At 45.7% G+C, this 25820-nt stretch overlaps 1 protein-coding gene across 2 annotated transcripts in view; it reads left to right on the forward strand.

Moving 5' to 3' along the window:
- MCM3AP (minichromosome maintenance complex component 3 associated protein) overlaps positions 1-17379 on the forward strand; it is a 44525-nt gene extending 27146 nt beyond the window's left edge. For both annotated transcript variants that reach the window (XM_083184791.1, XM_083184790.1), the window contains 14 exons: positions 472-606; positions 714-827; positions 1808-1960; positions 2053-2244; positions 2984-3052; positions 3136-3264; positions 4781-4928; positions 8044-8284; positions 8923-9020; positions 10692-11082; positions 11946-12191; positions 13105-13225; positions 15810-15974; positions 16825-17379. In XM_083184791.1, coding sequence (XP_083040917.1) covers positions 472-606; positions 714-827; positions 1808-1960; positions 2053-2244; positions 2984-3052; positions 3136-3264; positions 4781-4928; positions 8044-8284; positions 8923-9020; positions 10692-11082; positions 11946-12191; positions 13105-13225; positions 15810-15974; positions 16825-17173 — 2551 coding nt within the window. In that variant the 3' untranslated portion in view covers positions 17174-17379. The remainder of the gene's footprint in view (positions 1-471; positions 607-713; positions 828-1807; positions 1961-2052; positions 2245-2983; positions 3053-3135; positions 3265-4780; positions 4929-8043; positions 8285-8922; positions 9021-10691; positions 11083-11945; positions 12192-13104; positions 13226-15809; positions 15975-16824) is intronic.
- The last annotated feature ends 8441 nt before the right edge of the window (positions 17380-25820 follow it).

Raw genomic sequence — 25820 nt, forward strand, 5'->3', positions numbered from 1 at the left:
AATTAGGCCGTTGATCATCTATTTTTCGGTTAATATGTGAGGTACAGTTTAGCTAGCGGCTCACTTATGATAAACTTGTAAAGCAAATATACATAGCATCCACGCCAAGGTGATAATGACTTGGGTAAGGTTTGGGCCACACATAGCATACAAGCGAGGCTGTGTGGGGTCATACACTGTGTTGTGGCCTGCAGAACAGGATCCAGCCACTGCCTGATGGATTTCAAGGTAAACACAGTGTTCTTCTTGAATGTCCTGACATCCTGTCCTCGAAAGTGTGGGCGGCTGCATGGGAGCCTTGTTCAGGCTTCTTCCGGCCAAGGGGGTCCCGCTTGGCCGCTATGTGTGGCCCAGCGCTTAGGAGATCATTCATCTGTAATTAGGTCTACTCTATTCAATACACAATAAAACTCATGTACTTGACAGTTCCTCTCTAAATGCAGTATTTATCTATTCCTCTGGCTTCTGCAGAGAGTCTTCTGTGGCTGCTGACAAGCTCCTTGGGGATTTGACAATGGATTTATCCCACAAAATTGCCGTAGAGGAAGTAAAAGCAGAGACTGAAAGAGTGAAGGAGGAAAAGAGGCGGAAGGAAGAAGAAGCCAGGCAAGTATTGCATGCTGGGTGAATAAGTCTATTGTGTGTGAAGTTTTATCATAACCTAATACTGTATTGCCAAGCTGGTGGGTGTCTAAGTCTAACTTTTATAACAGGCGAATTCTGGAAAAAGAGCGGATGCTGTCTATGTTGAGCCAGTCTCAGTGTGAAGACCTGTTAAATGAAGTAATTACTGATGGCATCTACAAAATATCCAGCAAAGAGTTTCGGTGAGTGTCACAACGGGGATATTTACATTCAGCTGGTTTATTTGTACATATTTTCCAGTGTCAATTCAATTAGGTGTGATGCGTGAGATGTGAGTCACCATTTTCTCCACACATTCACATTATAAAATCAATTTTGCAATCCAATAAGAATCACACACACTGAACCAGAGTGAATTCCAATTCCACAATCCCCTAATGAGTATCTAAGCATTTAGAAGTTTTCAATTAGCTTCATTTGGCAAATAATTACATGCCATATTTGGAAGTAAAAAAATAACAAATGGACATAATTTGCCCCAAAGCAACTTTTCCATTAGAGTTTAGTGAAAGCAATAATTTATGCCAAAAATTATTACTTTTGTTCATTTCTATACTTACTTTAAAATAGCTGCAAATTCCCACACATGCACTGTTTTTACCCCTCTAATTTGGTTTGCATTCTTGCAAATTCGGAAGCACTAGCCAATTGTTTTTTTGTTTTTTTTTTTTAAATCACAAATCAGCCATTTGACACCTTTTTAAATGCGTTGATTTTCCTTCTGCCCACTAATATGAGTCTAACAAAATTGTCACTTTTCTGGGGTCCAGTAAGGTCACCGCACCTTTATTTATGCACTTTTCTTACCTCGCATATGGCTGAGAATTCACATGCCTGCTGGCATATTTAATTGCATTGGATTGCACGTTTGTGTCCCTGTATGAGAGTTTCATAAAGGCTTTGTGGTCCCCAAGGAGACATTCGAGTACCCTGTACTACCTAAAGAGGGACTATATCTGTCTGTGCCCTCCAATCTTTTGAGAGAAAAAAAATTCTCCTCCTGAACTCAATATTTTGTGCTTTCTTTCATTTTCTCTACATTCCTCCTTTCCGGTCATGATGTTTCGAGGGGGAGAGGTTTGGTTTTATATTTTTGTCTTTTAATTTGCCTTTATGATAGAAATTGTTTGCTTTGGTCTGATGCAGTATACTTGTGTTCTAGGCAAGCAGTGCAGCAAGATCATGAAAAACGCATTCGGCAATGCTCTAGGCATGTCTGTGAACGTTTTGTGGTTCAGTCTTTGAATGACGAGATCTGCGATCTAGCCAAGGAGACACTTTCTGAGATGCAGTGTTGCAGCAAGTACATTCAGAGGTCTGTCATACTGTCCCATAGAGTCTTATGTGCAGGGATATGTAATGTAATACATCTTGTAATCTCTTGGTACCAATGTGATATTTTGTCAGATGGCGGGAAGTTTTGGCTGCAAGGAAGAAGCTAAGACGTCAGATGCGAGGGTTTCCGGCTGCCCCTGGCTTATTGGGACAGGATGGAAAGCTGAAGGCTTTGGCACCCAGTGCTGTACATGATATGCAGAACCTGGCCAAGGGAATCGTTGACTTGGGCAATGTTGGAAAACTGTGCGTTTCCATAACCAGGTGAGCCTAGACTTCTGCTATCGGCAGCAATAATGACCTACACAAATATGTGTGTATGTAGCAAGTCAAACAGAATGAATTTGATCATATTGTAAATAAAACACCTTAAGCTTGCAAACCAGTGTCAAGGGACTCCAGGGCAGCATTACATTGTTGTTACAGATGTGTCCTGGTACACTCCTGCTGCAGTCACACCAGACACTTTATTATTGTAACTAGTACATTGGGGAGACACAGCTGATTAATTTGATATATTAATTTGATATATATGTGTGTGTGTGTGTGTGTGTGTGTGTGTGTGTGTGTGTGTGTATATATATATATATATATATATATATGTGTGTGTGTGTGCGCCTGAGTCTCCGAAACTGTGCATAAAGTGTAGCAACCGCTGCATTTTTCTGTTCTGCTCCATATATAGAGTCAGTCACATGTAATATACTAGTGTCCTACATCTAATCGGCGTAGTTGTGCATCTCAGTTGCGATTAAGATGCATTTTTGGCAACTACAACTTTTTTTAAAAAGACAGGCAACGTTCACGCTGTATTGTGTACACCCTTCCAGATACAGGGGGGAACCTCTATTCAGGGGCTGGCTTGTGAGCCACACCCAACTAGGCTTTTTATAGCCTTTATTGACAGCTGCTTTTGTAGCACTAGGGGAACATACCCTAGTAATTGCCCAAAGTCATTGTTTGCTAACCTCTAGTAACTACCACATTTCCTTTTCCCCTCCAGATGTCTACAGCTCAGGGAGCAGAACTTCCAACAAATGAGGGCTCAGACACTTCTCCAGGAGTCACTCTGGTTTGTACACTCCTTTGTTTGTTTATATATATATTCTGTCCATGTAGTCTTACAATTAAAATCTACCTGTTCTTGGAATACAGTGAAGCTGCGTGGAAGCCATTAGAGTTGCCATCTCTGATTGCGCAGAATCTCTCCCCATGGAAGCAGTGCATCTTCTGGAAAGTTGTCCTCGCTCTGCCTGAAATGACCGAGCCTAGTGACCCCAACAGGTGAGTTGTGGGAGATCTATTGGACCTTGTAAAGAAAATAAGTGGGGATGTTGCCATTAACCAGCAATCAGGTTATAGCTATCCTTCCAACCTGGGGACCACTGCTCCCATGGGTTGCTTGAAGGGTCTGAAGAACACTTGATGCAACCTCTGTAAGACTGTAGCTCTTTTTGTCTGCAACCTCTGGTCTTGCCTAGGAGGATATGGGCGTCTGTTCTTCTGAGAAAGTATTAGATAGATTGCTGCTACAGATGTGTTTATATACCTATCTTCAAATTGTGCCAAATAGTCTCAATTAGCACGCAAAACACTCATACGAAGTACTTATGGGAAGATTTAACAGCGAGTGATATTCTTGTTATCACCCGTTACTAATCTCAAATGGTGCTCCAACCAATCTGTTCCTAAAGGTGATTCACATGCAATTGGGATCTTTTCAAGTGATTGCTGCAATAAATCATATGAAAAACTTCCAAATCGCATGTTATTGACAGCAGATGCGATGCGCAGTCCCATACACATCGCACCAGAGCTGCGGAAGCGTTCTATTGGAACGCATCTGTGCAGGCTAGGATCACATGTGAAAGGACCGCATAAGATATAACAAGGGGAGATTGCATGCGACGTCTCCAAGGGGAGAATTCAAACAAGTATATACCCAACTTAACTGGCATTTTTACAAACGCATGACCAGAGCGGATTGGTTGAGCACCATTAGTAACAAGTGGTAGCAAGAATATCACTTGCTGTTAAATTTACCTCTTAGTACACAGGGGAAGATGCGCTAAGAGGCAGATTTAACAGCAAGGAAATTTAGGGGAAAGCACAATTAAGGCAAAAAAACATCCAGGTTAAATAGGCCAAAGGCCCAATAGGAGTGAACCACTCATTGCACCGTTATATTTAATCATTGACTATATACCAGTTCCTTTGTGACCAGACAAAATTATCCTAAATACCTAGTACACTGTGTGTGAACGTAGTGGGGTATTCAATCTATGCCTATATCTCCTGACAGTGGGAATATCAGCACTCGCCCATTAAATGCTGTCGTTACCGACAGCATTGTAGGCTGTCAGATCTGACTTTTTAAAAGTTGGATCGGTTTTGTCAGAAATGGCCGCGGATTGTCGAATTCACGGACGTTTATCGTCAATCTACGTCCCTCTTCGTTGATCCACAGACTTTGCGACAGTCGGAACATTGAATTCCGACTGTTGAGTTACTGTCGGGTCAGGCACAAATGGCCTGGGATTGTGACTGTCAGGACGTTCCGACAGTCGGAATCCCTTATTGAATACCCCACTAAGATGCAAAACGTGCAGCCAAAGGGAAACGTGTTTAAGGACACATCTGTACAATTTGATTGGTTGCAGTGGGCAATACTTCCTCTTGTCATCCTCAGATGGTTTGATAACGATCAACCTTTGCATGTGCCAGGTAAACTATATATATATGTAACTGAATTGTCACAGTTTTAATATAATTTTTTGTGTTGTTCTATTCTCCGCTACAGTGTTCTCTCGGACTGGTTAAAAGCAAAGTTTTCCTGGGCAGATTTTCAGCCTTCAGATGATCAGAATCAGTCAGTTCAAACACTGACACAGTACAGTTCCTTCGAGTCCCAACAAGGAAACCCTGTGCGGGTCAATGTGTGTGTTAAGGTGAGGTTGCCCGTAGTCCGGGGTTTTCAGAGCCATTTTTCTTTTATTAATAAATGGATACATACATTTCTAAATTTGTCTCTAAGGTCCAAGCTTCAAAAAGTGATAAAATGGAGAGGGATAAACAGCCAATCAGCTCCTACCTGTCATGTTACAGGCTGGGTTTGAAAAATGACAGGTTCAGATGGAGCCCCTCTTGTCTTTGCCCGGTGCCCGCTAGAACGTCCCCTCTGGCAATCGCCGGCGGTGAGGGACTCCATTAAACTGTGCATCGCGTGCGTCTCACTGCGGCTGGGCAGCAGGTCCCTGCCCATCTCCGCTTCAGGGAGACGGGCAGGGTTAGGGGGGGGGGGGGGTCGGGCGGTGGTGGGGACCGGCTCTAGCGCCGGTGAGCTCCGTCGCCACGGGGTGCGCGAGCGTCTCGTGCGCACGTGGTCCCTGGCGGGGGCTGGTGATAGTTTCGCCGGCCCCTGCAAAGATTGAGCACGCTCCATCTGTAAGAGCTGATTGGCTGGCTGTTTATCACTCTCCACTTTATCATTTTTTGAAGCTTGATACATCTGACCCTAAATGTTTAAGCCTGCAGCCAGGTGGGTATAGGTGTGTTTCTGAAGTGCCCTCTGGAGTTGGGCACTCTGTCATGGCAGCCATCGGCCAATTCTGACTGATCTATTCCGCTCTTTATCTTTGACACATTATCGGCGGCTATGGGTCATAGGGTCAACACTATGAACATCGACCACTAAAGGTAGACAATGGGAAGTCAAAAAGTTGACATGAGGTTTTTTCACTTTTTTGGGTTCCAGAATTTTTAATGTAAGTTGACATGGACACCGTATCAGTGTACCTGAGCAAGTCACAGGCCTATGGGGGAATCCCTGCACCATCGAGTGCAGTACTGGCACAGCTTAGAGGTAATTGGGTTGGCTCGTCAGCTGCACCCAGCACTTGGTTCTGAGACTTGCTCAGAAGGAAGTTAATGGAAATCAGATGTTTGCCGAGTACATAGACATGCTTTTGCTAGATAGATAAGTGATAAGAAATGTATGGCACTCCAGCAGATGTTGAACTGCACGTACCAGCATGCCCTGCTACAGTTTTACAATAAGAGCAAAACTGTCACTACATGCCGGCATGGTTAGTTCCACAGCAGCCAGGATGCCATAGGATACCTACAGGTGTCTATGATCAAACTTAGGGAGTGGTCTAAAAAAAATACAAGACCAGTTTGTAGCCTGGCGCAACACTCTCAAAAAGATGTGATGATAAACACCATTTAACCCCTTCCCGACATTTGACGTACATTTACGTCATGGTCGGGATGTACTTCCCGACACATGGCATAAATGTACGTCATGCCTTTGAATTGTCACCGCGTCTACAGACGCGGTGACAGAGGGACGATGTCTGCTGTCCCTGACAGCAGACATCCTCCCTCATTGCCCAGGGGGGGCAGCGATGCCCCCCGTCATGGGCGATCGCTGCGATTGGCTGTTCATACGTGAACAGCCAAAAGCAGCGTTAAACTGTGTGATGTGTAAAATTTAGACTCTGCTGCCCCCTAGTGTCCAAAAAAATTAAAGGAGGTTGAAATAATGACGTAATAATAAAGTTTAGATATGGTTTATGTTAGTTATTAACTATTTTGAGTGGTATGATTATTTGTCTCACAAGCAGAAAATTTTACATTTTGCAAATAGCAAAATGTTCCATTTTTTTACGACATTTTGGTATTTTTCACAAAAAAAAAAAAACTGTATCGACCAAAATTTACCACTAATTTAAAGTACAATGTGTCACGGGAAAACAATCTCAAAATCACTGGGATAAGTAAAAGCAAAAAAAAGTTATCCCCACTTAAGTGATACCTGTCAGATTTGAAAAAAAGGCCTCTGTCAGGAAGGCAAAAACAGGCTGTGTCGGGAAGGGGTTAAAACAACAGGGGTTTATTTGGAGAAGTTTTTTCAATAAAAAACAGATAAAAAACACATTAAACATACAGACAGGGATATACTTGGGACATCAATGGGGATCGCAAATTTTCATATGTTCAGGGTTTTGAATGCATTAAGTCATCTCACCATAAATCGGTGCTGCGGTGGGCTATACTTCAATTGAAGTTTCTGCGGCACCACCGCAGAAGGCTTGATTTTGGATGAGTCCCCAAACATAAAGTGCAAAGTGCCAGAAGGTGCGGTCCCAGTAAAGTGTCCAAGTGTCCAGGTGTCAGTGCATCAGGTTCAGGATAGCACGGTTTGGATCAATCAAAGTGTGTCCTTGAAATGGTCAGCAACGCGTTTCGGAGACACGCAGGTCTCCTTTTTCAAGCTGGAGACACTTTACTGGGACCGCACCTTCTGGCACTTTGCACTTTATGTTTGGGGACTCATCCAAAATCAAGCCTTCTGCGGTGGTGCCGCAGAAACTTCAATTGAAGTATAGCCCACTGCAGCACCGATTTATGGTGAGATGACTTAATGCATTCAAAACCCTGAACATATGAAAATTTGTGATCCCCATTGATGTCCCAAGTATATCCCTGTCTGTATGTTTAATGTGTTTTTTATCTGTTTTTTTATTGAAAAAACTTCTCCAAATAAACCCCTGTTGTTTTAAATGGTGTTTATCATCACATCTTTTTGAGAGTGTTGCGCCAGGCTACAAACTGGTCTTGTTGTTTTTTTAGTACTATTAGGAGGTGGTGTACCTTCTCTCAGTTTTAGCAGGCTGCACCCTCTCAATTAATTGCGCTATTCGAACTCCAACAAAATTCTGCATCCAAAAATTAGGGCGTGGTCTACCAATTCCTTGCCAGCACCGAGTCCTATTTACAGATCTGGCCAATGTCGGTAATGACGCTCTATCCTACAAGCCGGTCAAACACATTACTCCTAGGACATGCTTCGCTATAATAATGGGAGTGTATTATCTCACTTTGTTCAAATTGACAGGAAAGTACTGGGAAGTGGTAAAAGGATCATTCGGAAGAGAAAGCAAATAATGGAGTGTAAGCTCTGCAAGCAAATTAACATATGTTGTTTTAAATGACAGTCTTTATATTGGATGATTTTGTTAGCTGCAATGTACTGGACATCATAGCTTTTATCTGTGGCAGGTGGTTCATGGCCCGCTCACCGACTCGGAGCTGGAGCAGGCCGAGTTCAAGAAGGAATTATTGGGAACCAGTGGGGTTCTCCTCCTCTTACCACCTCGGTCACATGACACTGATGTATACTGGCTCTCTGCAAAACTTCAGCTGAAGCAGCTGCTCCAAGCCAAGCCCTTCAAGCCACCACCAAGCCTTGCTGTCCTGGTACCAGGATCTCTCCCAGGCTCGCAGAGAGAGGTGGAAGAAGGTCAGTGGGAATTATAGTGCCAACCTAGGACTGTAATCTGTAATCTAGCAGCCATCTGCAACCTAGCAGCCCCATTGTATGTATGTAATGCTGCCCATACATATGTGAGATATTGCATGCAATCATTCAATTTCGGCCACATCTGGCCGATAAATCGAATGATTGCATGCATTTTTAAGGGGACATTCGACGCGATGCGCAGCCACGCCGTCAGATGTCGCATCAATAGATATCATGTGCTGCACATAATATTTATGGAATTGCATGAGCAATCGCATGCAATCAGCCAATCAGTGGCCGTCTGAATGTGAGGCTGCTGATTGACTGAGAGAGCTCTCTCTGAGTGGCCTCAGCCAATCAGAGGGCCGTCCAGTGTTTTAAAGTCATCTGCTGCTGAGTCCCGCCACCGGAAAGCTCCTCAGCTCCGGTCCCAGCTACACAGCCGTCACGCCACCCCTCTTCCAGCACCCAATGTCCATCGCAGATGGCATGCGACATCGGGTGCTGCACTGTGCACCACTTGATGCGATGCAATGCGATGATGTCCCATTAGAGGGAACTCTTCAGTAGTACAGCCACTGATATGTTCTTGTATATGTTCTTGACAGTTTACATTGTCCATGTGTTTTTTTCCTCAGAACTTGATCTTCCGGAACTCGTCTCATGTGGTCTCATATCTGATTATATCGTGGTCCCAATACCCGATGCTGTGAATAACTTAAAAGGGTCTGACATGGTAAGTCTCGCACAATGATGCCTGTTTAGTAAGGCATCAGGGAAAACGTGAACTGCATGGGAATTGCTTCAGGTTCTTGTGCATTATGGCAGGTGGTGTATGAGCATAACTCCCAACATAAGAGAGTGTGGAGTCGGGACTCTCTGCTTACATCGGCAAAATGGGCGTGGTGTCCTAGAAAGGGCGTGTCCTAGGAAGGGGGCGTGGCCTCTCATCAAACACCCACTGACATCACTCTGGAGATGTGACCAGCACTGCCCATGATGCTGTACTGCCCTCAGCTCATCCCAGGTCACTGTTTAAGTGTGCATGGCATCTAATAAACCGTACCCTCTCATGCAGGACACTCGGCCCACGGGTGTGACGCTGGGGTAGTGCCCAAAAAGCTGGACCTTAATGGGGCATCATGTGACTGTGTTTTTATAATATGTAGACGGCTTTTCCTGTATTCACTATCTTGCGATTTGTCTCCAATTCCTTTCAGACTGTATAGTGGTATGTGGTCATTAGGTTGACAGTGCCTATGTCACCTCTTAATAGGTCAACACATGAAAAAAGCTCAACATGCTAAAGGCCGACACAAGCACCATTCACGATCCCAGTGGTCATAGAGGGAGGATATAATAGTGTGCCGAGCGCAGCGTGGCACCGGGCCCGAAGCATGGCAAGCACAGCCGTACACTATTACAGTGTCCTTGTCGACATAGGACGACATAGACATGAAAACCGTGTGTCGACCTTTGTAATGTCAACCTTTTGCTTGGTTCGACCTTCTGACCATGGTGACCTAAACCGTGTCGACCTATTGAAGTTTTGACCAGTAGTGGATGACCTTATTGAGTGCTGACCTAGACGCGGTTGACCTAATGACCCCTACCCCTCCACAGTATGGATCAGATGACTACGAGTGTGCCCGGCCACTGCGCTGTGTAACTTGTAACCATTGGAGCCCTAGGGAACAGGTGACAGGGCCTCGGCAAAAAAAAATAATTGATGAGCCCCCTATCTCTATGGGGCCCCCATCTGTGTGGGGCCCCCTATATTTTAGCGTAGTCAGCCTATTGCATAATCCCGCCCTGCTGATTGCACCTTACCCACATTATGTAACTGTATGTTCCCATACCAATGGGGTAATCAGTGCCAATTCCTGCCTTGGGTTATAAAGCACAATGCCCTATGGCTATATGTATTTTTTAATAAGGTTTCTCATGGCCGCTTATATGGATTCTCCTGTAAAAAACTAAACACATAGACAAGCTCTGAGGAGGCTCAGTGTGTCGTCATCAACATGTAGATCTAACGCACAGCTGCAGGGCGTATTCACACTTGGGTTGCACAGTGAGCGGCTGATATATATCACAAGGCCGTCTATGGCTGTGCTCACCAACATGTCTGTGGACAACATCCACGGCTCAGCCGATGCCCAAAATATCTATATATACATGGGCACACCTGGCTGTGTGTACTGGTGGTTGTGTATCCAGCCTGCAGAGCACATTACAATGCCCGCCCAGTTGTGACTTCACATCATGTCAGATGGACGATTGGTTGGTGTGTGTGCACATTGCAAGTGTTCAGAAGTAGGCAAACATGTTATAAAGTGATATAAACAACATCGCATTGTCTTCCCGATTTATCGACGCATATTTTTTCTGCTTTTTTACTTCATAGGTCTCCTCTGCTGTGCAGTACCTACTGTCCCATTGCTCTCCGCCGTTGGAAGTGGCCTCGCTCCCTTTCCAACAGTACGTAGAGGATGGTGTGTGGAATGCGTTCAGCGATCCCTTTCATCGCGATCAGTCTGAGCGCAGGGAGTCCGGGCTTCCCTCACAGGACCCCACTCCCATCATTGATTTGTACAACAATGTTATTGCATTTCTGGCAGAGGCCGTTTCCTCAAAGCAACTTTGTGAATTGTCCTGGCCTGTAACAGAATTTGCATCAACTACCGGCAGCTCGTTACTGCCACCTACTGACTGGAATAGCCCTGAACATCTTGCATCACTGAGGAAGTCCATACTCTCCTTCCAGGTTCCACAAATGGACAAGCCTCCGCCAGAAGGTGAGCAATTACATTTTAAGATCAAGGTCACTAAGTTGGGGAAGATATGATCGATGTTACTGTAGCTGTAGAGTGGGACAGGAAGTTTGGTACTTGTTTCCTAGCACGGCGCCCATCGTATGCCATCGCATACCACTAATTAAGGTATGCGATGGGACCTGATTTCCGGGTCTTAAAGACCCGCACAGTACAATTTTAATATCACGTTGCATCGCATGCCATTACAATGGCATGTGATGCGATCAGACCCGATTTTTAATTGTACAGCCACCCTGATGGGTGATTACTATGTTAAATGCCCCCCATTGTTAATGCCACCCCCACTATGAACGCCAACACGAAGCATGGCGAGCGCAGCGATACGCGTCCTCCGACCTTTTCATACCCCCACTATCCACGTCGGCGTGGAGTTGATTTTATATAGTGTGGCGAGCCACCGAGCCCGGCGAGGGGACGCAGAATACATGTGAAGTAATCCGCGTCCCCTCGCCACACTATATAAGATCAACTCCACGCCGCCGTGGATAGTGGGGGTATGAAAAGGTCGGAGGACGCGGGTTGGCGTTGATAGTGGGGGTGGCGTTAACAATAGGGGGTGCATTTAACATAGTAATCACCCATCAGGGTGCCTGTACAATTAAAAATCGGGTCTGATCGCATCGCATGCGATCAGGTCACATGCGATGTGATCGATACGATGGCATAAGATGAAAATCGGGGGTGGCGTGCTAGGAAACAAGTACCGGAAGTTTTTATTCGCTTTTAGTTCAGCCAACTGTTACTGTAGTGAAATCGGTGTCTTGCTGCTGATTGGTTGTTTATTTATCATTTATCGTTTCCATTCCATATTCACTTCCTTACAGCTCCTTGGACACCGGTCTGCTCCATGATTATGGACTACGTGTCTCAGATCTCTCAGTCCTCACATGCTCTCCCTCTGCTCATCTCCGAAGTGCAGTGTCTTCTATGGCGCACAAGGGAACGGTGCCTTAAGAAGGGAGAGGTCAGAGGTTATGAGCCATCGGTGCAAGATATTCCCTGGGATGACTTGATTGCTCTTTGTATAAACCACAAACTGCGAGACTGGGAACCTCCTGCAGATGCCAAAGGTACTCGCCAAATGTACCCTGCATGAAGGGGCCCGATTCAGACCCATTCATTTGGATCCGAATTCATCCCCGTCCCCGATGTTTCACACTCACCGAGCCCTTCGCTCCGGGAAAGGAGGGGGGGGGGGGGGGGGGGTTGCACACATGGCGGTAGCAGGGAAACGTCCAGTGTTTTTCGTCACTATAAAAACATTGGGCTTTCCCCTGATGATGCAGGAATAGCTATACATGCTCAGGGCAGGGGGCTGGTGTCACATGATGTCAGCGCCGTCCCGAATTCAGCGGATGACGGTGGAATAAAAGTCAGACTAGACTGCCTTTTTTTTTTACCAAAAGGGGAGAAAAATCATCCGATGGTCAGCAACCATCGAATGGTTTCTCTCCCATTCGGCAGCATTTGAGGGGATTCATTTGCGTACAAATCCCCATTTGGCCGGGCGGCGTTTACCTGTTCGCTAGAGAAAATGTATGAATAAGGCCCATAAGTCTCCTTTTGTGTAATAAAAAAAATCCAAGATCTTATATTCGTAATATATGTAAAAATAAATATGAACAAAGACGTGAACTCTGCGTTACTCACAACTGTGGGAGCATCGGTCTTTGTAGCCTTTGTCTAGCATGAAGTCATTTGTTCCATATACTGTTTTGCTAATACTACAGCCTACACTGGCAGGCATATCCAAACTATGGCCTTCCAGCTGTTGTGAAACTACAAGTCCCATCATGCCTTGCTACAATTTTACTATTCGGGAATGCTAAAAATATGGCAAGGCATGATGGGACTTGTAGTCTCACAACAACTGGAGGGCCACAGTTTGGACATGCCTGGTCTACAGTTTGGATATTATAAACATTTTGTTGCTTTATGATCTCTTATTTCTTTCACCGATAAAGAACACGTCTTGTTCCACAGGTTTCCATGGAGATCTTTATGTATATTTCTTCAAGGAGGATTTGAAAAACTTCTCGCAGCCAGAATCATGGCGGGCAGCTAGCCTCCGCACCGATACGGATTCTCTGTATGCCGACCACAGGTGATGATTTCACCTATTACATATGTGCCCACATACACCAAACATCAGATCACACCAAATAGCCCATGTACCACTCCACGGCACTGCTACCGAGCTACCTCAGAACAATAATGCTAAGCCCGATTCAATAGACATTGCAAAACAGATTCTTTTCATACTTCTGCACATGCGAAGTGTCAAGGAGCTGTCGCATTCTGGAAGGATGCAATCGCAGTTTGAATGACAGTGATGCGTTTAGGGGGCGCTATCCAGACAACGCAGACGTGTCCAGACCCAGCAAAAAATTGCATCAGTGCCTGCACAAAGGCCAGGTGCCAACCCTAATAGCTGCATTCGCAATTAGATTGCAAGTGCAGTGTGGTCCTTTGCTTGCTTGGGCGGCCTTGTTCTGTGCTGGGCGGCCCCCGGCATGGGAAAGTATTTTCTATTTGAGCAACACTGCAACCTGCTGCTAAATCAGCCCTTTATGATGCTAGAAGTGAACTAACAATGAAAAACTAAGAAGAAAAAAAAGTACACATTCCAGGTTAAATAGGCAAAACACAGTGCCAATACGAGAAACATTGATGCATTATTTTCCTTAATCTGCCACTTTATAACCATTTTATGACAACACAGTACCTAAAACACCATAGGCCAGAATCAGGCCCCACCGGTTTTGCAATACATGCCACAAAGTACCGGTGTTCGGTTTTGGGTCCATAGGCAGGACTGGTACTGAGCGTGTTCTATATGGGCCCAGTGTTTTCTGCAGAACACCTGCAGACTTTGCTTGATTGACAATCTTCAGCATTTTGGGCGCAATAAAGTTCCCCATTTTCAAAAATTTAGATGGGTTCTATTACCTGGCCTCTTTGTAGGAACTTCGACGGCCAGCTTGCAGTACCCCATTGGTCAGGCAGCTGGCCAATGGTGAGCGAAAAGAAACAAAATGTTTCCCCCAGCACACTGAATGATATCCGTAACCAGATTTAAAAACCACATGGTAGTTGTGAGACAGACATGTTTGATACATATATTTGCAAAAACATGGGTATATCTAGGTGTGGGGTGCAGCACTCCACTGATTTTTTTTTTGATTATTTTTTTTTTTATACTAATCAGCACAGTGACAGACTGTTTGCCATCCCATTCGCACCTAGCAGGGCGTGGGGCAGCGGCAAAGGGACATGCCCATGAAAATGCCAAGCGTTCCCATGCTTATGTGTCCATGGAAGTCAGCTGCCCGCCCGCATCCTGTACAGTGCACTTGATGTCTGCAAGCGCTTGCAAAATCATTCGATGATCAGCGACCGTTGAATGATTTTGTCCCTGCACACAAGCCTGCGAATGGATGTATATGTGCGGGCAGCGTTTAAATGACACGCAGAGCTGCAGATTTCCTTTGGTGCATTTGGTGCCTCCCAGCTTATGGAACATTTCTTGGTACTTATGTATTATCTGGGCTCCCATGTTAAATGCACCCCATTTTTTCATACCCCTACTATCCAACTACGCATGGAGTTGATTTTATATAGTGTGGCAAGCGCAGCGAGCCACCGTGCCCGAAGCGCGGCGAGCGGACGCGGTCTCATAAGAAAAACGGGAGCCCAGATATTACATAAGTACCCATTTCTTTTATGTTCCAGTATTCTACATGAAAGCAGTACTTTGTTTCTTACAAAGGATCCTTACCGGCTATGAGGGGTCCAGTTAAGGCAATATTAAGGAGTTTAGTATCCACAAGTAGACTGAGCAACCCATGGAATTATTCATGCAGGTGATATCCTGTTCACATCTTTTCCTTGTGTGTCCTATTTCCACGTAATGCTTATTCACACGTTGTACCCAATGTATTGCGTCCAACATGGCTGCCTCGCCTGGTGCTCTGTGCACAATGAAACATGGTTCTGACGTACTTGCAAGGATCTTGCCAAGTATTGTACCTCTCCCATTAGGTGTCATAAGTTCCATGCATTAACTATTCTGCCCAGTGTAGTTGCCTGAAATGGCTGCCTCACCTGGATCCTCTTCTTGGGTAGGATGAAAAATCCTGCAATTGATGACCCAAAATGGCTGCCACACCCTTAGCATTCTCTCCATACAAGGCTAAACCTCTTAGTTGTGTTCATGGTTTCTCTAGGGTGGTGATCACCCTATCTGTTACACTCGTTGAATAGTGAGAGCGCTATATAAATATTTGTTTTTGTTGTGATTATCAGTATTTGTAGTTTATTACTAATAATGACTAAAGCCGGCCATACACTTGTCTGATTTTGCAAGATTTCATCTGATTTCGATGCAACGGGCCAATAAATCAAGTGAAAACTAGCCAATCGGATGTGTTTAAGCTCCGATGCGTGGCCCAGTGCACATCGAATCGGAGGCACTACATCGCTAGTTCTGTACTTAGGATCTATCTGGGACAGAGCCTTGGATGGGATCGCATGTGTTATCTCATGCAGAAGGGCCGCATGCGATATATCAGAGAAGTCGCAGTAATGTATGGGGGACTTAAGACATACAAAGTAATGTTATAGTATTATATTATGTATTTTCTTTGCTGCTACTTATCTGTTCTATTCTCTCGCCCCTCCCACTGCAGCTCTCCGTGCAGGAAAAAGCTCCGTTTGCCAGTGTTTCATAGTCTGTGCTCTCCGTGTGTAACTAGAGAAGAACATGCACAGGAACACGCCGAGCTGTCTCACCTGAAGCCCCTCTTATCACAGCTCAGCCGCACAGTGTTAGCTGAGAAAAAGGAAAATGAAAGGTAAGGCTGGATGAGACCTGATCTCCAGTCAAAGCATCCACTAAAGAATTAATATACTGCCAACACATGCTAATGCAGCAGGAGGCATTTGGAGTAAACAGAGGCCTCCTGCATGTATGATCCGCCGCTGCGCCCAAGAGCACAGCATCAGATCACTCTACAGGACCATTGGTCATCTGCGTTACCCGGTTGGCCGCTGCTGCTCCTTAGAGGGGGGCTAGGATATCTGCATTGACCCCGCCCTGACACTCCCAGAAAACCCACGGATTTGAGAAGTTTGTCCTCTCCCCTCTTCAAACCGCAAATGTCTGGTGGTCATTGCAAACGTGATTGCAGAACTCGTTCTACATCTATCTATGATTTGTCCTTGCGCAGATCACCCACATCAGATTTGTATGCAAACCATCGGGTTTGCTTATAAATCAATCCGGCCCAGAGTTCCTGGTCCTGTGTCTCACGTCCTGCTTTTACATTGGAAACCCAGGCCAGACTCTGGATTTTTAACCCAGTTCCAACCAGGGTCAGGCCTTTTCACACTAAACCCGGATCACCCATTACACACACTGCGATCTGGGTTTAACCCAGGTTAAAATGCTGGGTTGTTCGATCTGGGTTATTTACTTTGATGTTTTCACGGTGGACCTCTGTCGACCCGACAATAACCAGGGTTATTTGTGCAATGTGAAAGGGGTATGTGACGGGGCAGTTTACTTTCAATGTTAGTAGCCTCGGATGATCAACCAAATCCAAGCGCCAAATAGGCTTACTCTAGCAGTACAGGAGTTACAGCTAATAATGTTTATGAAACCAGTCATTGCATTTAAAATAAATCTTCAATGTTGATTTCCAGGTACAATGAAAGACTGCAGCATCTACTTGATGAGGAACCTCTGAACGCATCTCTCAGCCTGCCTCTGTACCTTGCCCTCCCATCTCTACAGAGGTCTCTGGAAAGTTCTGTTGTTCCCACCCTGCCGCAGTCATTTATGTTCACTGGTATCTGCTCCCCTACCATGCCAGAACCTCTATCAGACGCGGCTGTACTCTCAAGCTCTCAAACCTCCTCTTTACAAGACAGCCTAAGGAACCTGCAGATGAGCTTAAGAGCCTACCAGCAGGAGGACATTGCTGTGAGCTTGCACCTCAGTACACTGCTGGAAGTGGCGCGGGAAGGAGAACCGAGTTGGCCCAGTATATAGTATCAGGACCAAATCCTTCACATTCAGTAGTGACCACACTGCAGCAAAGCAGTAACTTGTTATGGTGAATGTGAATGGAAAGGATGGACAGTTGTACAACAGTTGTATTCTGCTATTTGTTTTGATTTTGTACTTGGAATTGTATTTTTCAAGTTTTAAGCAGTTTTTGTTTTGAATAAAGTTTTTTTTATTTTACGAAATAAGAAATAAAAAAAATAATTATAATACAATTTGAGAGTCACATATCACAGTAACCTAAGATGGTCAAAAATAAATACAGTGCCCCCCACAACTGAGTACAAGTGGGGGGGGGGCGCAAGGGGGACTCTATTTTCACTAGATCACATTGTCATAGTGCCACCCCACACTGTAGAGTGCCTGCTTTTTTTACATTGTATAGCAGGTAGCAGAGCTGTGTTGCCATGCCCCCGGTCAGCCCGCCTTCCTGCTAACTATGCCCCCTATGTGCCTACCAGGCAGCCCCATCCTGGAGGATATGGTGGCACAATAGATAAGTATGCTCTAAGCAGAGTGGACAGAAAAGATAAAGAGCAATGGAAGGAAGCACATGTCAGAGGTTGGGCTGCTGGATGAGTCTGTAGCGAGTCTCCGAGTCTGTGCATCCTTGGTGTCTTCACCTGGCGTTCCCTGTGATCAGACTCAGAGACTCGCTACAGACTCATCCAGCAGCCCAACCTCTGACATGTGCTTCTGGGCATACATGGTGTCTGTACCTGGCGTTCCCTGTGATCAGACTCGGAGACCCCTACAGACTCATCCAGCAGCCCGACCTCTGATGTGCTGCTGGGCATCCATGGTGTCTGTACCTGGCGTTACCTGTGATCAGACTCAGACCCCTACAGACTCATCCAGCAGCCTGACCTCGGACATGTGCTACTGCGCATACATGGTGCCTGCACCTGGTGTTCCCTGTGATCAGTCAGAGATCGGGCTGCTGGACGAGTTCTGGCAGGTGCTAGTTATCTGCATTATGGATGGAGGCAGCAGCGGAGCGCTCTTCACATTGCTGGGTATACATTGATTAACTGTGAGACTAGAGAAAGACTGAGCATGACCTCTGCAAACTAATTACATACCTCCCAATATGACCCTCTCCAGGAGGGACAGAATGCTCTGTTCCTGGACTTTCCTCTGAATGTATGATTACGTGGTGAAACACCTTTCTTATCACTTAACAGGTGATAGCAATCATACATTCAGAGGGAAGTCCAGGAGCAGAGCACGGTGTCCCTCCTGGCATGGGTCATGTTGGGAGGTATGTCATTACTATATTGTAATCCTACCCTCACATGTGCCCCAATCTCCACTCTCAGCAACACTCGCCCCTCCTGTCTCAGCTGTGTCCTCCCATTGGGGGTTATTCTAATCCACTCTTTCTGACCAAATCCTTCTTAGATGGACAAAACCATGTGCACTGCAGGGGGGCAGATGTAACATGTGCAGAGAGAATTAGATTTGGGTGAGTTATGTTGTTTCTGTGCAGGGAAAATACTGGCTGCTTTATTTTTACACTGCACTATAGATCTCACTTTGAAGTAAAACCCCACCCAAATCTAATTCTCTCTGCACAAGTTACATCTGCCCCACCTGCAGTGCACATGGTTTTGCCCATCTAAGAAGGATTTTGTCAGAAAGAGTGGATTAGAATAAGGCCCATTATCTTGTAAGCTATCATGAGCATTGCACACCCTATCCCTTATGTCTGGGCGACACTGGGCTGTCTATGGGCACTGGCCACTGGGGGGCGCTGCATGCTGACTCTCTTTTACTTAGATTAATTAGTTGTTGCATTGGGGCCCCTGGTGACAAAAGGGTTTGCAGCTGCCAAACCTGACAGTGTTCTCACGATCAGTACACAAGGCTGTGACGTCTGCTATCCAGATTTGAATTGCCTCTCCCACTTTACAGCCAATCCACTACTATCTATAGATTGTAAGCTTGCAGCAGGGCCCTCCTACCTCCAAGTCTGTCTGTTGTTACCCAGTTTGTTTTATCACTGTCTACAATTGTAAAGCGCAACGGAATCTGCTGCGCTATATAAGAAACTGTAAATAAATATCCCTGCAGGATGTAGTATGCCGACAGTCGGAATCCTGGCTGTCAGGATGCCGACCTCCCCAAGATCCCGACCGATGACATTACCACCAGCTGGAATCCTGCCACACAGGGTCTATACATAGTGTAAGTTCTCCATGTAACAAATACCATAACAAATGTGCACTAACGGAACCTTAAACTGTGAAGAGATGCAGTCACGAAGAAACCAACTGAGAAATAAGGGGTGAGATTTAATAGGATGAGAGATTCAGAAAGTGAGAGATTTGGTGAGAAATCTCCAGTTTTTTTAAAGTGGCAATCATTTATACTTCAAAATCAAACTGGTTTTGCAGTGTAAATGATTGCCGCTTAAAAAAACCCTGGAGATTTCTAACCAAATCTCTCACTTTTTGAATCTCTCATCCTATTAAATCTCACCCAAGGGGTCAGTGATCCCAGCAATGTGAGCATTGTCCTTCGGCATCTGAGGCAGCAATAGGAACACACACATCTGTTCATGTCCAGTACTGATGCGTCTCCTTACATCCCCACCATTAGTTACAATGTTTCTAATGCCCCTTTCAGACCGCACTTTGTAAACGGTATATTGCCATTTTTTTACCGTTTTAAAACGGTAATCTGTGCGGTCTGAAAGGTGCAGGACCACTTAACCGGTTAGAAAATACCGTTTTTTCTAACCGGTTAAAATGCAGGGTCCTACCCGTTTCAGAACCGGTATTTTAGGCTCAAAATTGGGTTCTGAAACGGTATTTAGCACAGTGAATATTTAATGAGCGCTCATTAAATATTCACAGTACTGGAGCCGCCCCCCCCCCCCGCGTGTGTGTCGACACCCCCCCGCGCGTGCGTCGACCTCCCCCCCCCCCCGTGCCAACCTACCCCCGTGCAGCCGGTACCTCCGTTGTGGATCCCGGCACTGCAGTTCTGTATGGTCGGAAGCACTTATGAAAAAAAGTGTCTTTCAGAAAATGGCTGCCCCATAGGAAAACCTGTTTAAAAAAACTGTCTTTCGTAAACAGGTTTTCCTATGGGGCAGCCATTTTCTGAAAGACACTTTTTTTCATAAGTGCTTCCGACCATACAGAACTGCAGTGCCGGGATCCACAACGGAGGTACCGGCTGCACGGGGGTAGGTCGACACGGGGGGGGGGGGGGGCGTCGACATGCGAGGGGGGTGTCGACACGCGCGCGGGGGTGGGGAGCTGCACGGAGGGGAGGGGAGGGGAGGGGAGGGCTGAAGGCTGAAGGCTGCACTGGCTGTGACCCTGTATTTGGAAAGTTTCCAAAAACGGGTCTGCCAGTGTCAAAAAATCGGCACTTAAACGGTAATATACCGTTTAAGAGCTGCGGTGTGAAAGGGGTTTTATCTGGCAGACCCGTTTTTGGAAACGTTTTCAAATACAGGGTCAAAGCCAGTTATGCGGTCTGAAAGCAGCATAACTCTTTTGCCCCTGGGTAAATCCAGATGAAGTTGATGAAATAGCAGCTAGCTTTACTTCATGACAGTAATTTTAATGTTTGTAGGCATTTATGCTATATCTCAGGACTGGGGGATTGTAGAGCCTTGGGACAAAAACAAATATTCTTAGAAATGTTGGGCTACATCTTATGTCACACACTTAGCCAAGAATTTATTAAAATAGTTTTGGTGTTTTGACACCTTTTTCATTATTTTGGTCTTACCTGAAGGCATTTAAGGGCTTTTGAAGCAGTTTTATAAGCAAGCCTCCAAATGTGGGACAGCCTTACTAGAGGAAGTCCAGATGCTGGATTTAGGACGGGAACAAAGATGCGAGGAACTGAACCATGGATGGGGTGGTTGAGATGCAGCTGCAATGGGAGATGTTTTAGAACTGCTATGGCAGAAGGGAGGGGGGGGCTAGCAGAGAGGGGATGGGTCCAGCCGGAGCAGGTGCAAAGGATGAGGCGACTGCTAAAGTAGTATTATATATATATATATATGTCGACAGGTTGGCGGCACTCACGGTAAGTAATGAAAACGACAGACACACAAAGGTGTACTCAACGTTTCAATTCTCTTATTAGACTTTTTGTCACCGTGACAAAAATGTATGTACATGTATGAGGCAATGGATTTATGGATGGATATACTGTATTTGCTGCATGCAGGGAAACCAGCAGGTGTGGAACCACATTGTGCCCATAGCTTGGACACAGCCACATTGGTGCCTCTGTACCTGCCTGTCAGCAGATCAGTTATCAGAGAGAGTTCTTTAGAAGTTTTTGGATGTCATTGTTGCCAATTGCTGTAGAGTCAGAAACAGGCTGATGTTTAATATATATATATGCCTTTTTCCACTGTCACTGCATTTTATTCAAATGTGCTGTGGTGTTTCCCTTCCCTACCTCCCACATCTCTCTATTCCCTCCCTGCAGCCCTGCATCTCTCAAATCCCTGTCGCCCGGTATCTTATTTCCTCACTAAGGGAGGGATGTATATCCTCTCCCTACAGTTCTGCGTCTCTCTCTCCTCTCCCTACAGTTCTGCATCTCTCTCTCTCTCCTCTCCCTACAGTTCTGCGTCTCTCTCTATCCTCTCCCTACAGTTCTGCGTCTCTCTCTATCCTCTCCCTACAGTTCTGCGTCTCTATCCTCTCCCTACAGTTCTGCGTCTCTATCCTCTCCCTACAGTTCTGCGTCTCTCTCTATCCTCTCCCTACAGTTCTGCTTCTCACTCTATCCTCTCCCTACATTTCTGCGTCTCTCTATCTCTATCCTCTCCCTACAGTTCTGCATCTCTCTCTATCCTCTCCCTACAGTTCTGCTTCTCACTCTATCCTCTCCCTACATTTCTGCGTCTCTCTATCTCTATCCTCTCCCTACAGTTCTGCATCTCTCTCTATCCTCTCCCTACAGTTCTGCGTCTCTCTCTCAGAGATTTGCAGTCATTTGCTAAGCAATCTGACTAGATTTTGACTACATGCACTGAATAAGTTAGCAAGAGATATTTAATCTCTCGGAGCATACACACGGAGAGATCTGTGCTTACTTTCTAAGCAATCTAGTCAGATTGCTTAGAAAGTAAGCACAAATTTGCTCCGTGTGTACACCCCTTTTAGTGTGGTCAACAGGGGGGTGTGGGGCTATTGTAAACCCGGCCCCACCACAGACCGGCAGATTTAATTGTATTCGTTGCTGTCCCGGCTCCCGTCCACTGCAGTCCTGGCTCCCCTCCTGGCTTGTTCTGATGCTATAGAGACGGACCATCATAAAATGTCCGCTCCCATATAGCAGACTGTTCTCTGAAACTGTCTGCTGTATGGGGGCGGACATTTTGTGATGGTCCGTTTTCATTGCAGAAGCCAGGAGGGGAGCCGGGACTGCACCGATGAAAAGTTCTGCAGGTCCCTGCTGCACGTAGAGGTAAGGCACGGGGGGGGGGAGGGGGCATTGGCGGCTGTGGGCGCTGCCAAAATATCGGTGGGGGAGCACATAGAATATAGTTACGCCACTGCTTGCGGCATTGGAATCTCCTCCATACGTGGCTTCGTAGCTGCTGTCCCTCCTTACGGAAGACAGCCGGCGTTGACATGTAGCCCGTCTCCGGGTTTTCTCCTTCTGAAGTGGGTCTGCACCCTGCCCTCTGCTTCCATCCTCTGACTCCATTGTCCCCGCTGTACTCGTCTTGCAGGGCTCACGTCACCACTGCAATGGCTATAAAACACTTGCGCTTCGCCACTCAGTTCCGAAGCAAACAGGGAAGCCGTTGGTGTTGGCGGCATCCCCCTAGACTCCTCCCCTTTTTTGCTCTACTTGGTGGAGTGTCGGGTTCAGCCCTTCTTTTGTCTCAACTTTTTCCTCCTCCCTCCTTTCATTTTTCCTCCTTTCAAACGCCTCAGAATTCTGCTGAGTATATTCATGTGATTCTTTCCCACTAGCGCTTTCAAAAACTGCCTTTGGACATTGTCCAGCCATGTGCCCAGGTTCCCCCGCAAAACGTGTATTTCCTGGGTTCTGAGCACTCCTGAGCCTCATTTTCCTTCTTCCTGCAATTTCTGCAGAAGGTCTCTATTTTGCAGTCTCCTTCCTGTCTGCACAGCCTGCAGAAATCTGTTTGCCCTGGGTAATGAAGATACCCCCTGAAATCCCCCTGAAAGGGTACATTCTCATATCCGGGGTGGTTTTATCCTCTTTAAATGCACACAAAATCTCCAGGCACCACTGAAAATGCCACAAATGTTTTTCTGCATTAACCCTCATTTGATGGAGGAACAATATTGCCTCAGGAAGGCAAAAATCCTCTCCACCTTCATAAATGGGTCAAACATGTGAACAGTTAATGGGATCTCCTCCCCCAAGACTGGGAGGAATTTTTATACCAAAAACACTGGATTCTTCTTTTCCAGCTCAGTTATTCTTAACACTTCCCGATATACACCGTGTTCCACAAAAGTAACTTCAAAGAAACCAGTCTTAAGCTGGGTACACATATATACAATCCAACCGTTTGGCCGACTGTACTCCCGTCGGACCGTCCACAAACAACAGCCGATCACGCGCGTACACACCTGTACAATTTTACTTGCGACGTCCGATGTACTCCCGTCCAAACAGTCGCAAGAAAAAGATTGTACCACCGTACACACTCTCTCGATTTGGGCTTTTGACACGATATATATGAACAAAATTATCATAATGGGCTGGGTTAAGGGCATACCAAAACAAAGAGGCGTGAGTACAGAACCTAAACAAAAGTGACGGGGTACGCGTCTACTAAACTTCAGTATAGAAATGCCGGTCTGGTCCCGCAGTTAAATTTGAGAGGCACAAGCAGACAGACAATAGCCCTTAAAATGGCCAAGGATAATACAAGGCACAGTTGCTAATATTTCAATATGCATTACATAATGTGACACACACGGAGCACCAAACTGCTATAAAGCCGGGTATGCGAGTATAGTCAGTTTGCGGTAGTCACCCTGTAGTCGCATACCCGGCTTTATAGCAGTTTGGTGCTCCGTGTGTGTCACATTATGTAATGCATATTGTTTTGTAATAGCCACATTAACATTCACCATTTTCAGACATTATATGTGCACATACCCTTTTATCTAACATTGTTACATGTGTTGCTTCCAATTGTTACCATCTAGACTTGTTTTGACAACATTGTAACATTGCACTATTACTGATTAAATAAACTGTGTTCAGTATATTCACCTCATAAATCTCCCCTTTTTATTTCTGATATCATTTGCTGCTACACATTTACATCTAATATGCATGTTCGTCCAGCCATTACAACTTCATGAATGCAATCTATGTACTTATTATAGTGTAACTATTGTATTTCATTATTTCTATAAAGCCGGTATGCGACTAGTCAGTTTGCGGTAGTCACCCTGCCAAACTGCTATAAAGCCGGGTATGCGACTACAGGGTGACTACCGCAAACTGACTATACTCGCATACCCGGCTTTATAGCAGTTTGCGACTACAGGGTGACTACCGCAAACTGACTATACTCGCATACCCGGCTTTATAGCAGTTTGCGACTACAGGGTGACTACCGCAAACTGACTATACTCGCATACCCGGCTTTATAGCAGTTTGCGACTACAGGGTGACTACCGCAAACTGACTATACTCGCATACCCGGCTTTATAGCAGTTTGCGACTACATGGTGACTACCGCAAACTGACTATACTCGCATACCCGGCTTTATAGAAGTTTGGCAGGGTGACTACTGGAAACTGACTAGTCGCATACCCGGCTTTATAGAAGTTTGGTGCTCCGTGTATGTCACATTATGTAATGCATATTGAAATATTAGCAACTGTGCCTTGTATTATCCTTCATTTTAAGGGCTATTGTCGGTCTGCTTGTGCCTCTCAAATTCTTTTATGTTGTGACAGCCTGATATATCATGAGCAGCGGAGCCGCGGCTCCGTGAACTACATTAACCCTGTCACCTCCACACATGATTTATTCATGTGTGCGTTCTGAATGCAATGTACTTATTATAGTGTAACTATATCTGTAGGAGAGATCATGTAGCTATGGAACGCCCACATGGGCGTTCCAGCTTTGGCAGTATAGTCGCAAGGACGGCAGCATATCGATCGAACGTGCGTACACACTGCACTTTTGTTCCGATATGAGGCCGTCCTGTCGGATGAAAATTAAACTTCAAAGAACCATCGACCGACCGAGTATGGACGGACAAGACAGTTTTTTGCCGTTTATCGCTCGTACGGGACAGTGTACACACATATACAATTGAACGGCTGTCCGACCCAGAACGGAAGAACGGCCCGACAATTGTATATATGTGTACCCAGCTTTAGGAACCTCTTATAGGCAGAAAATGTCCCTTTTCTGAAGGTGAGGAAGAACTTTCAAAAAAACACCACCAAGTACAAAAGCCTAATGGTTTGTACAGCACGATCCAGGAAAAACCTTATGGTATTCTTAACAAACGACATTGCATCCTCCTTTTCTCTCTCCTCCTTCTCCAATTAGCGTTGATCCCTTCTTTCCCCTCCCAGGAGTCCCACAGAAGGACTCCCGCACTCAGACCTCAGGCCACGCCAGGCTATGAACCTG

The sequence above is a fragment of the Crinia signifera genome, chromosome 4, assembly GCF_055691185.1.
Source record: "Crinia signifera chromosome 4, ASM5569118v1, whole genome shotgun sequence".
In the NCBI taxonomy this organism is placed as follows: domain Eukaryota; kingdom Metazoa; phylum Chordata; class Amphibia; order Anura; family Myobatrachidae; genus Crinia; species Crinia signifera.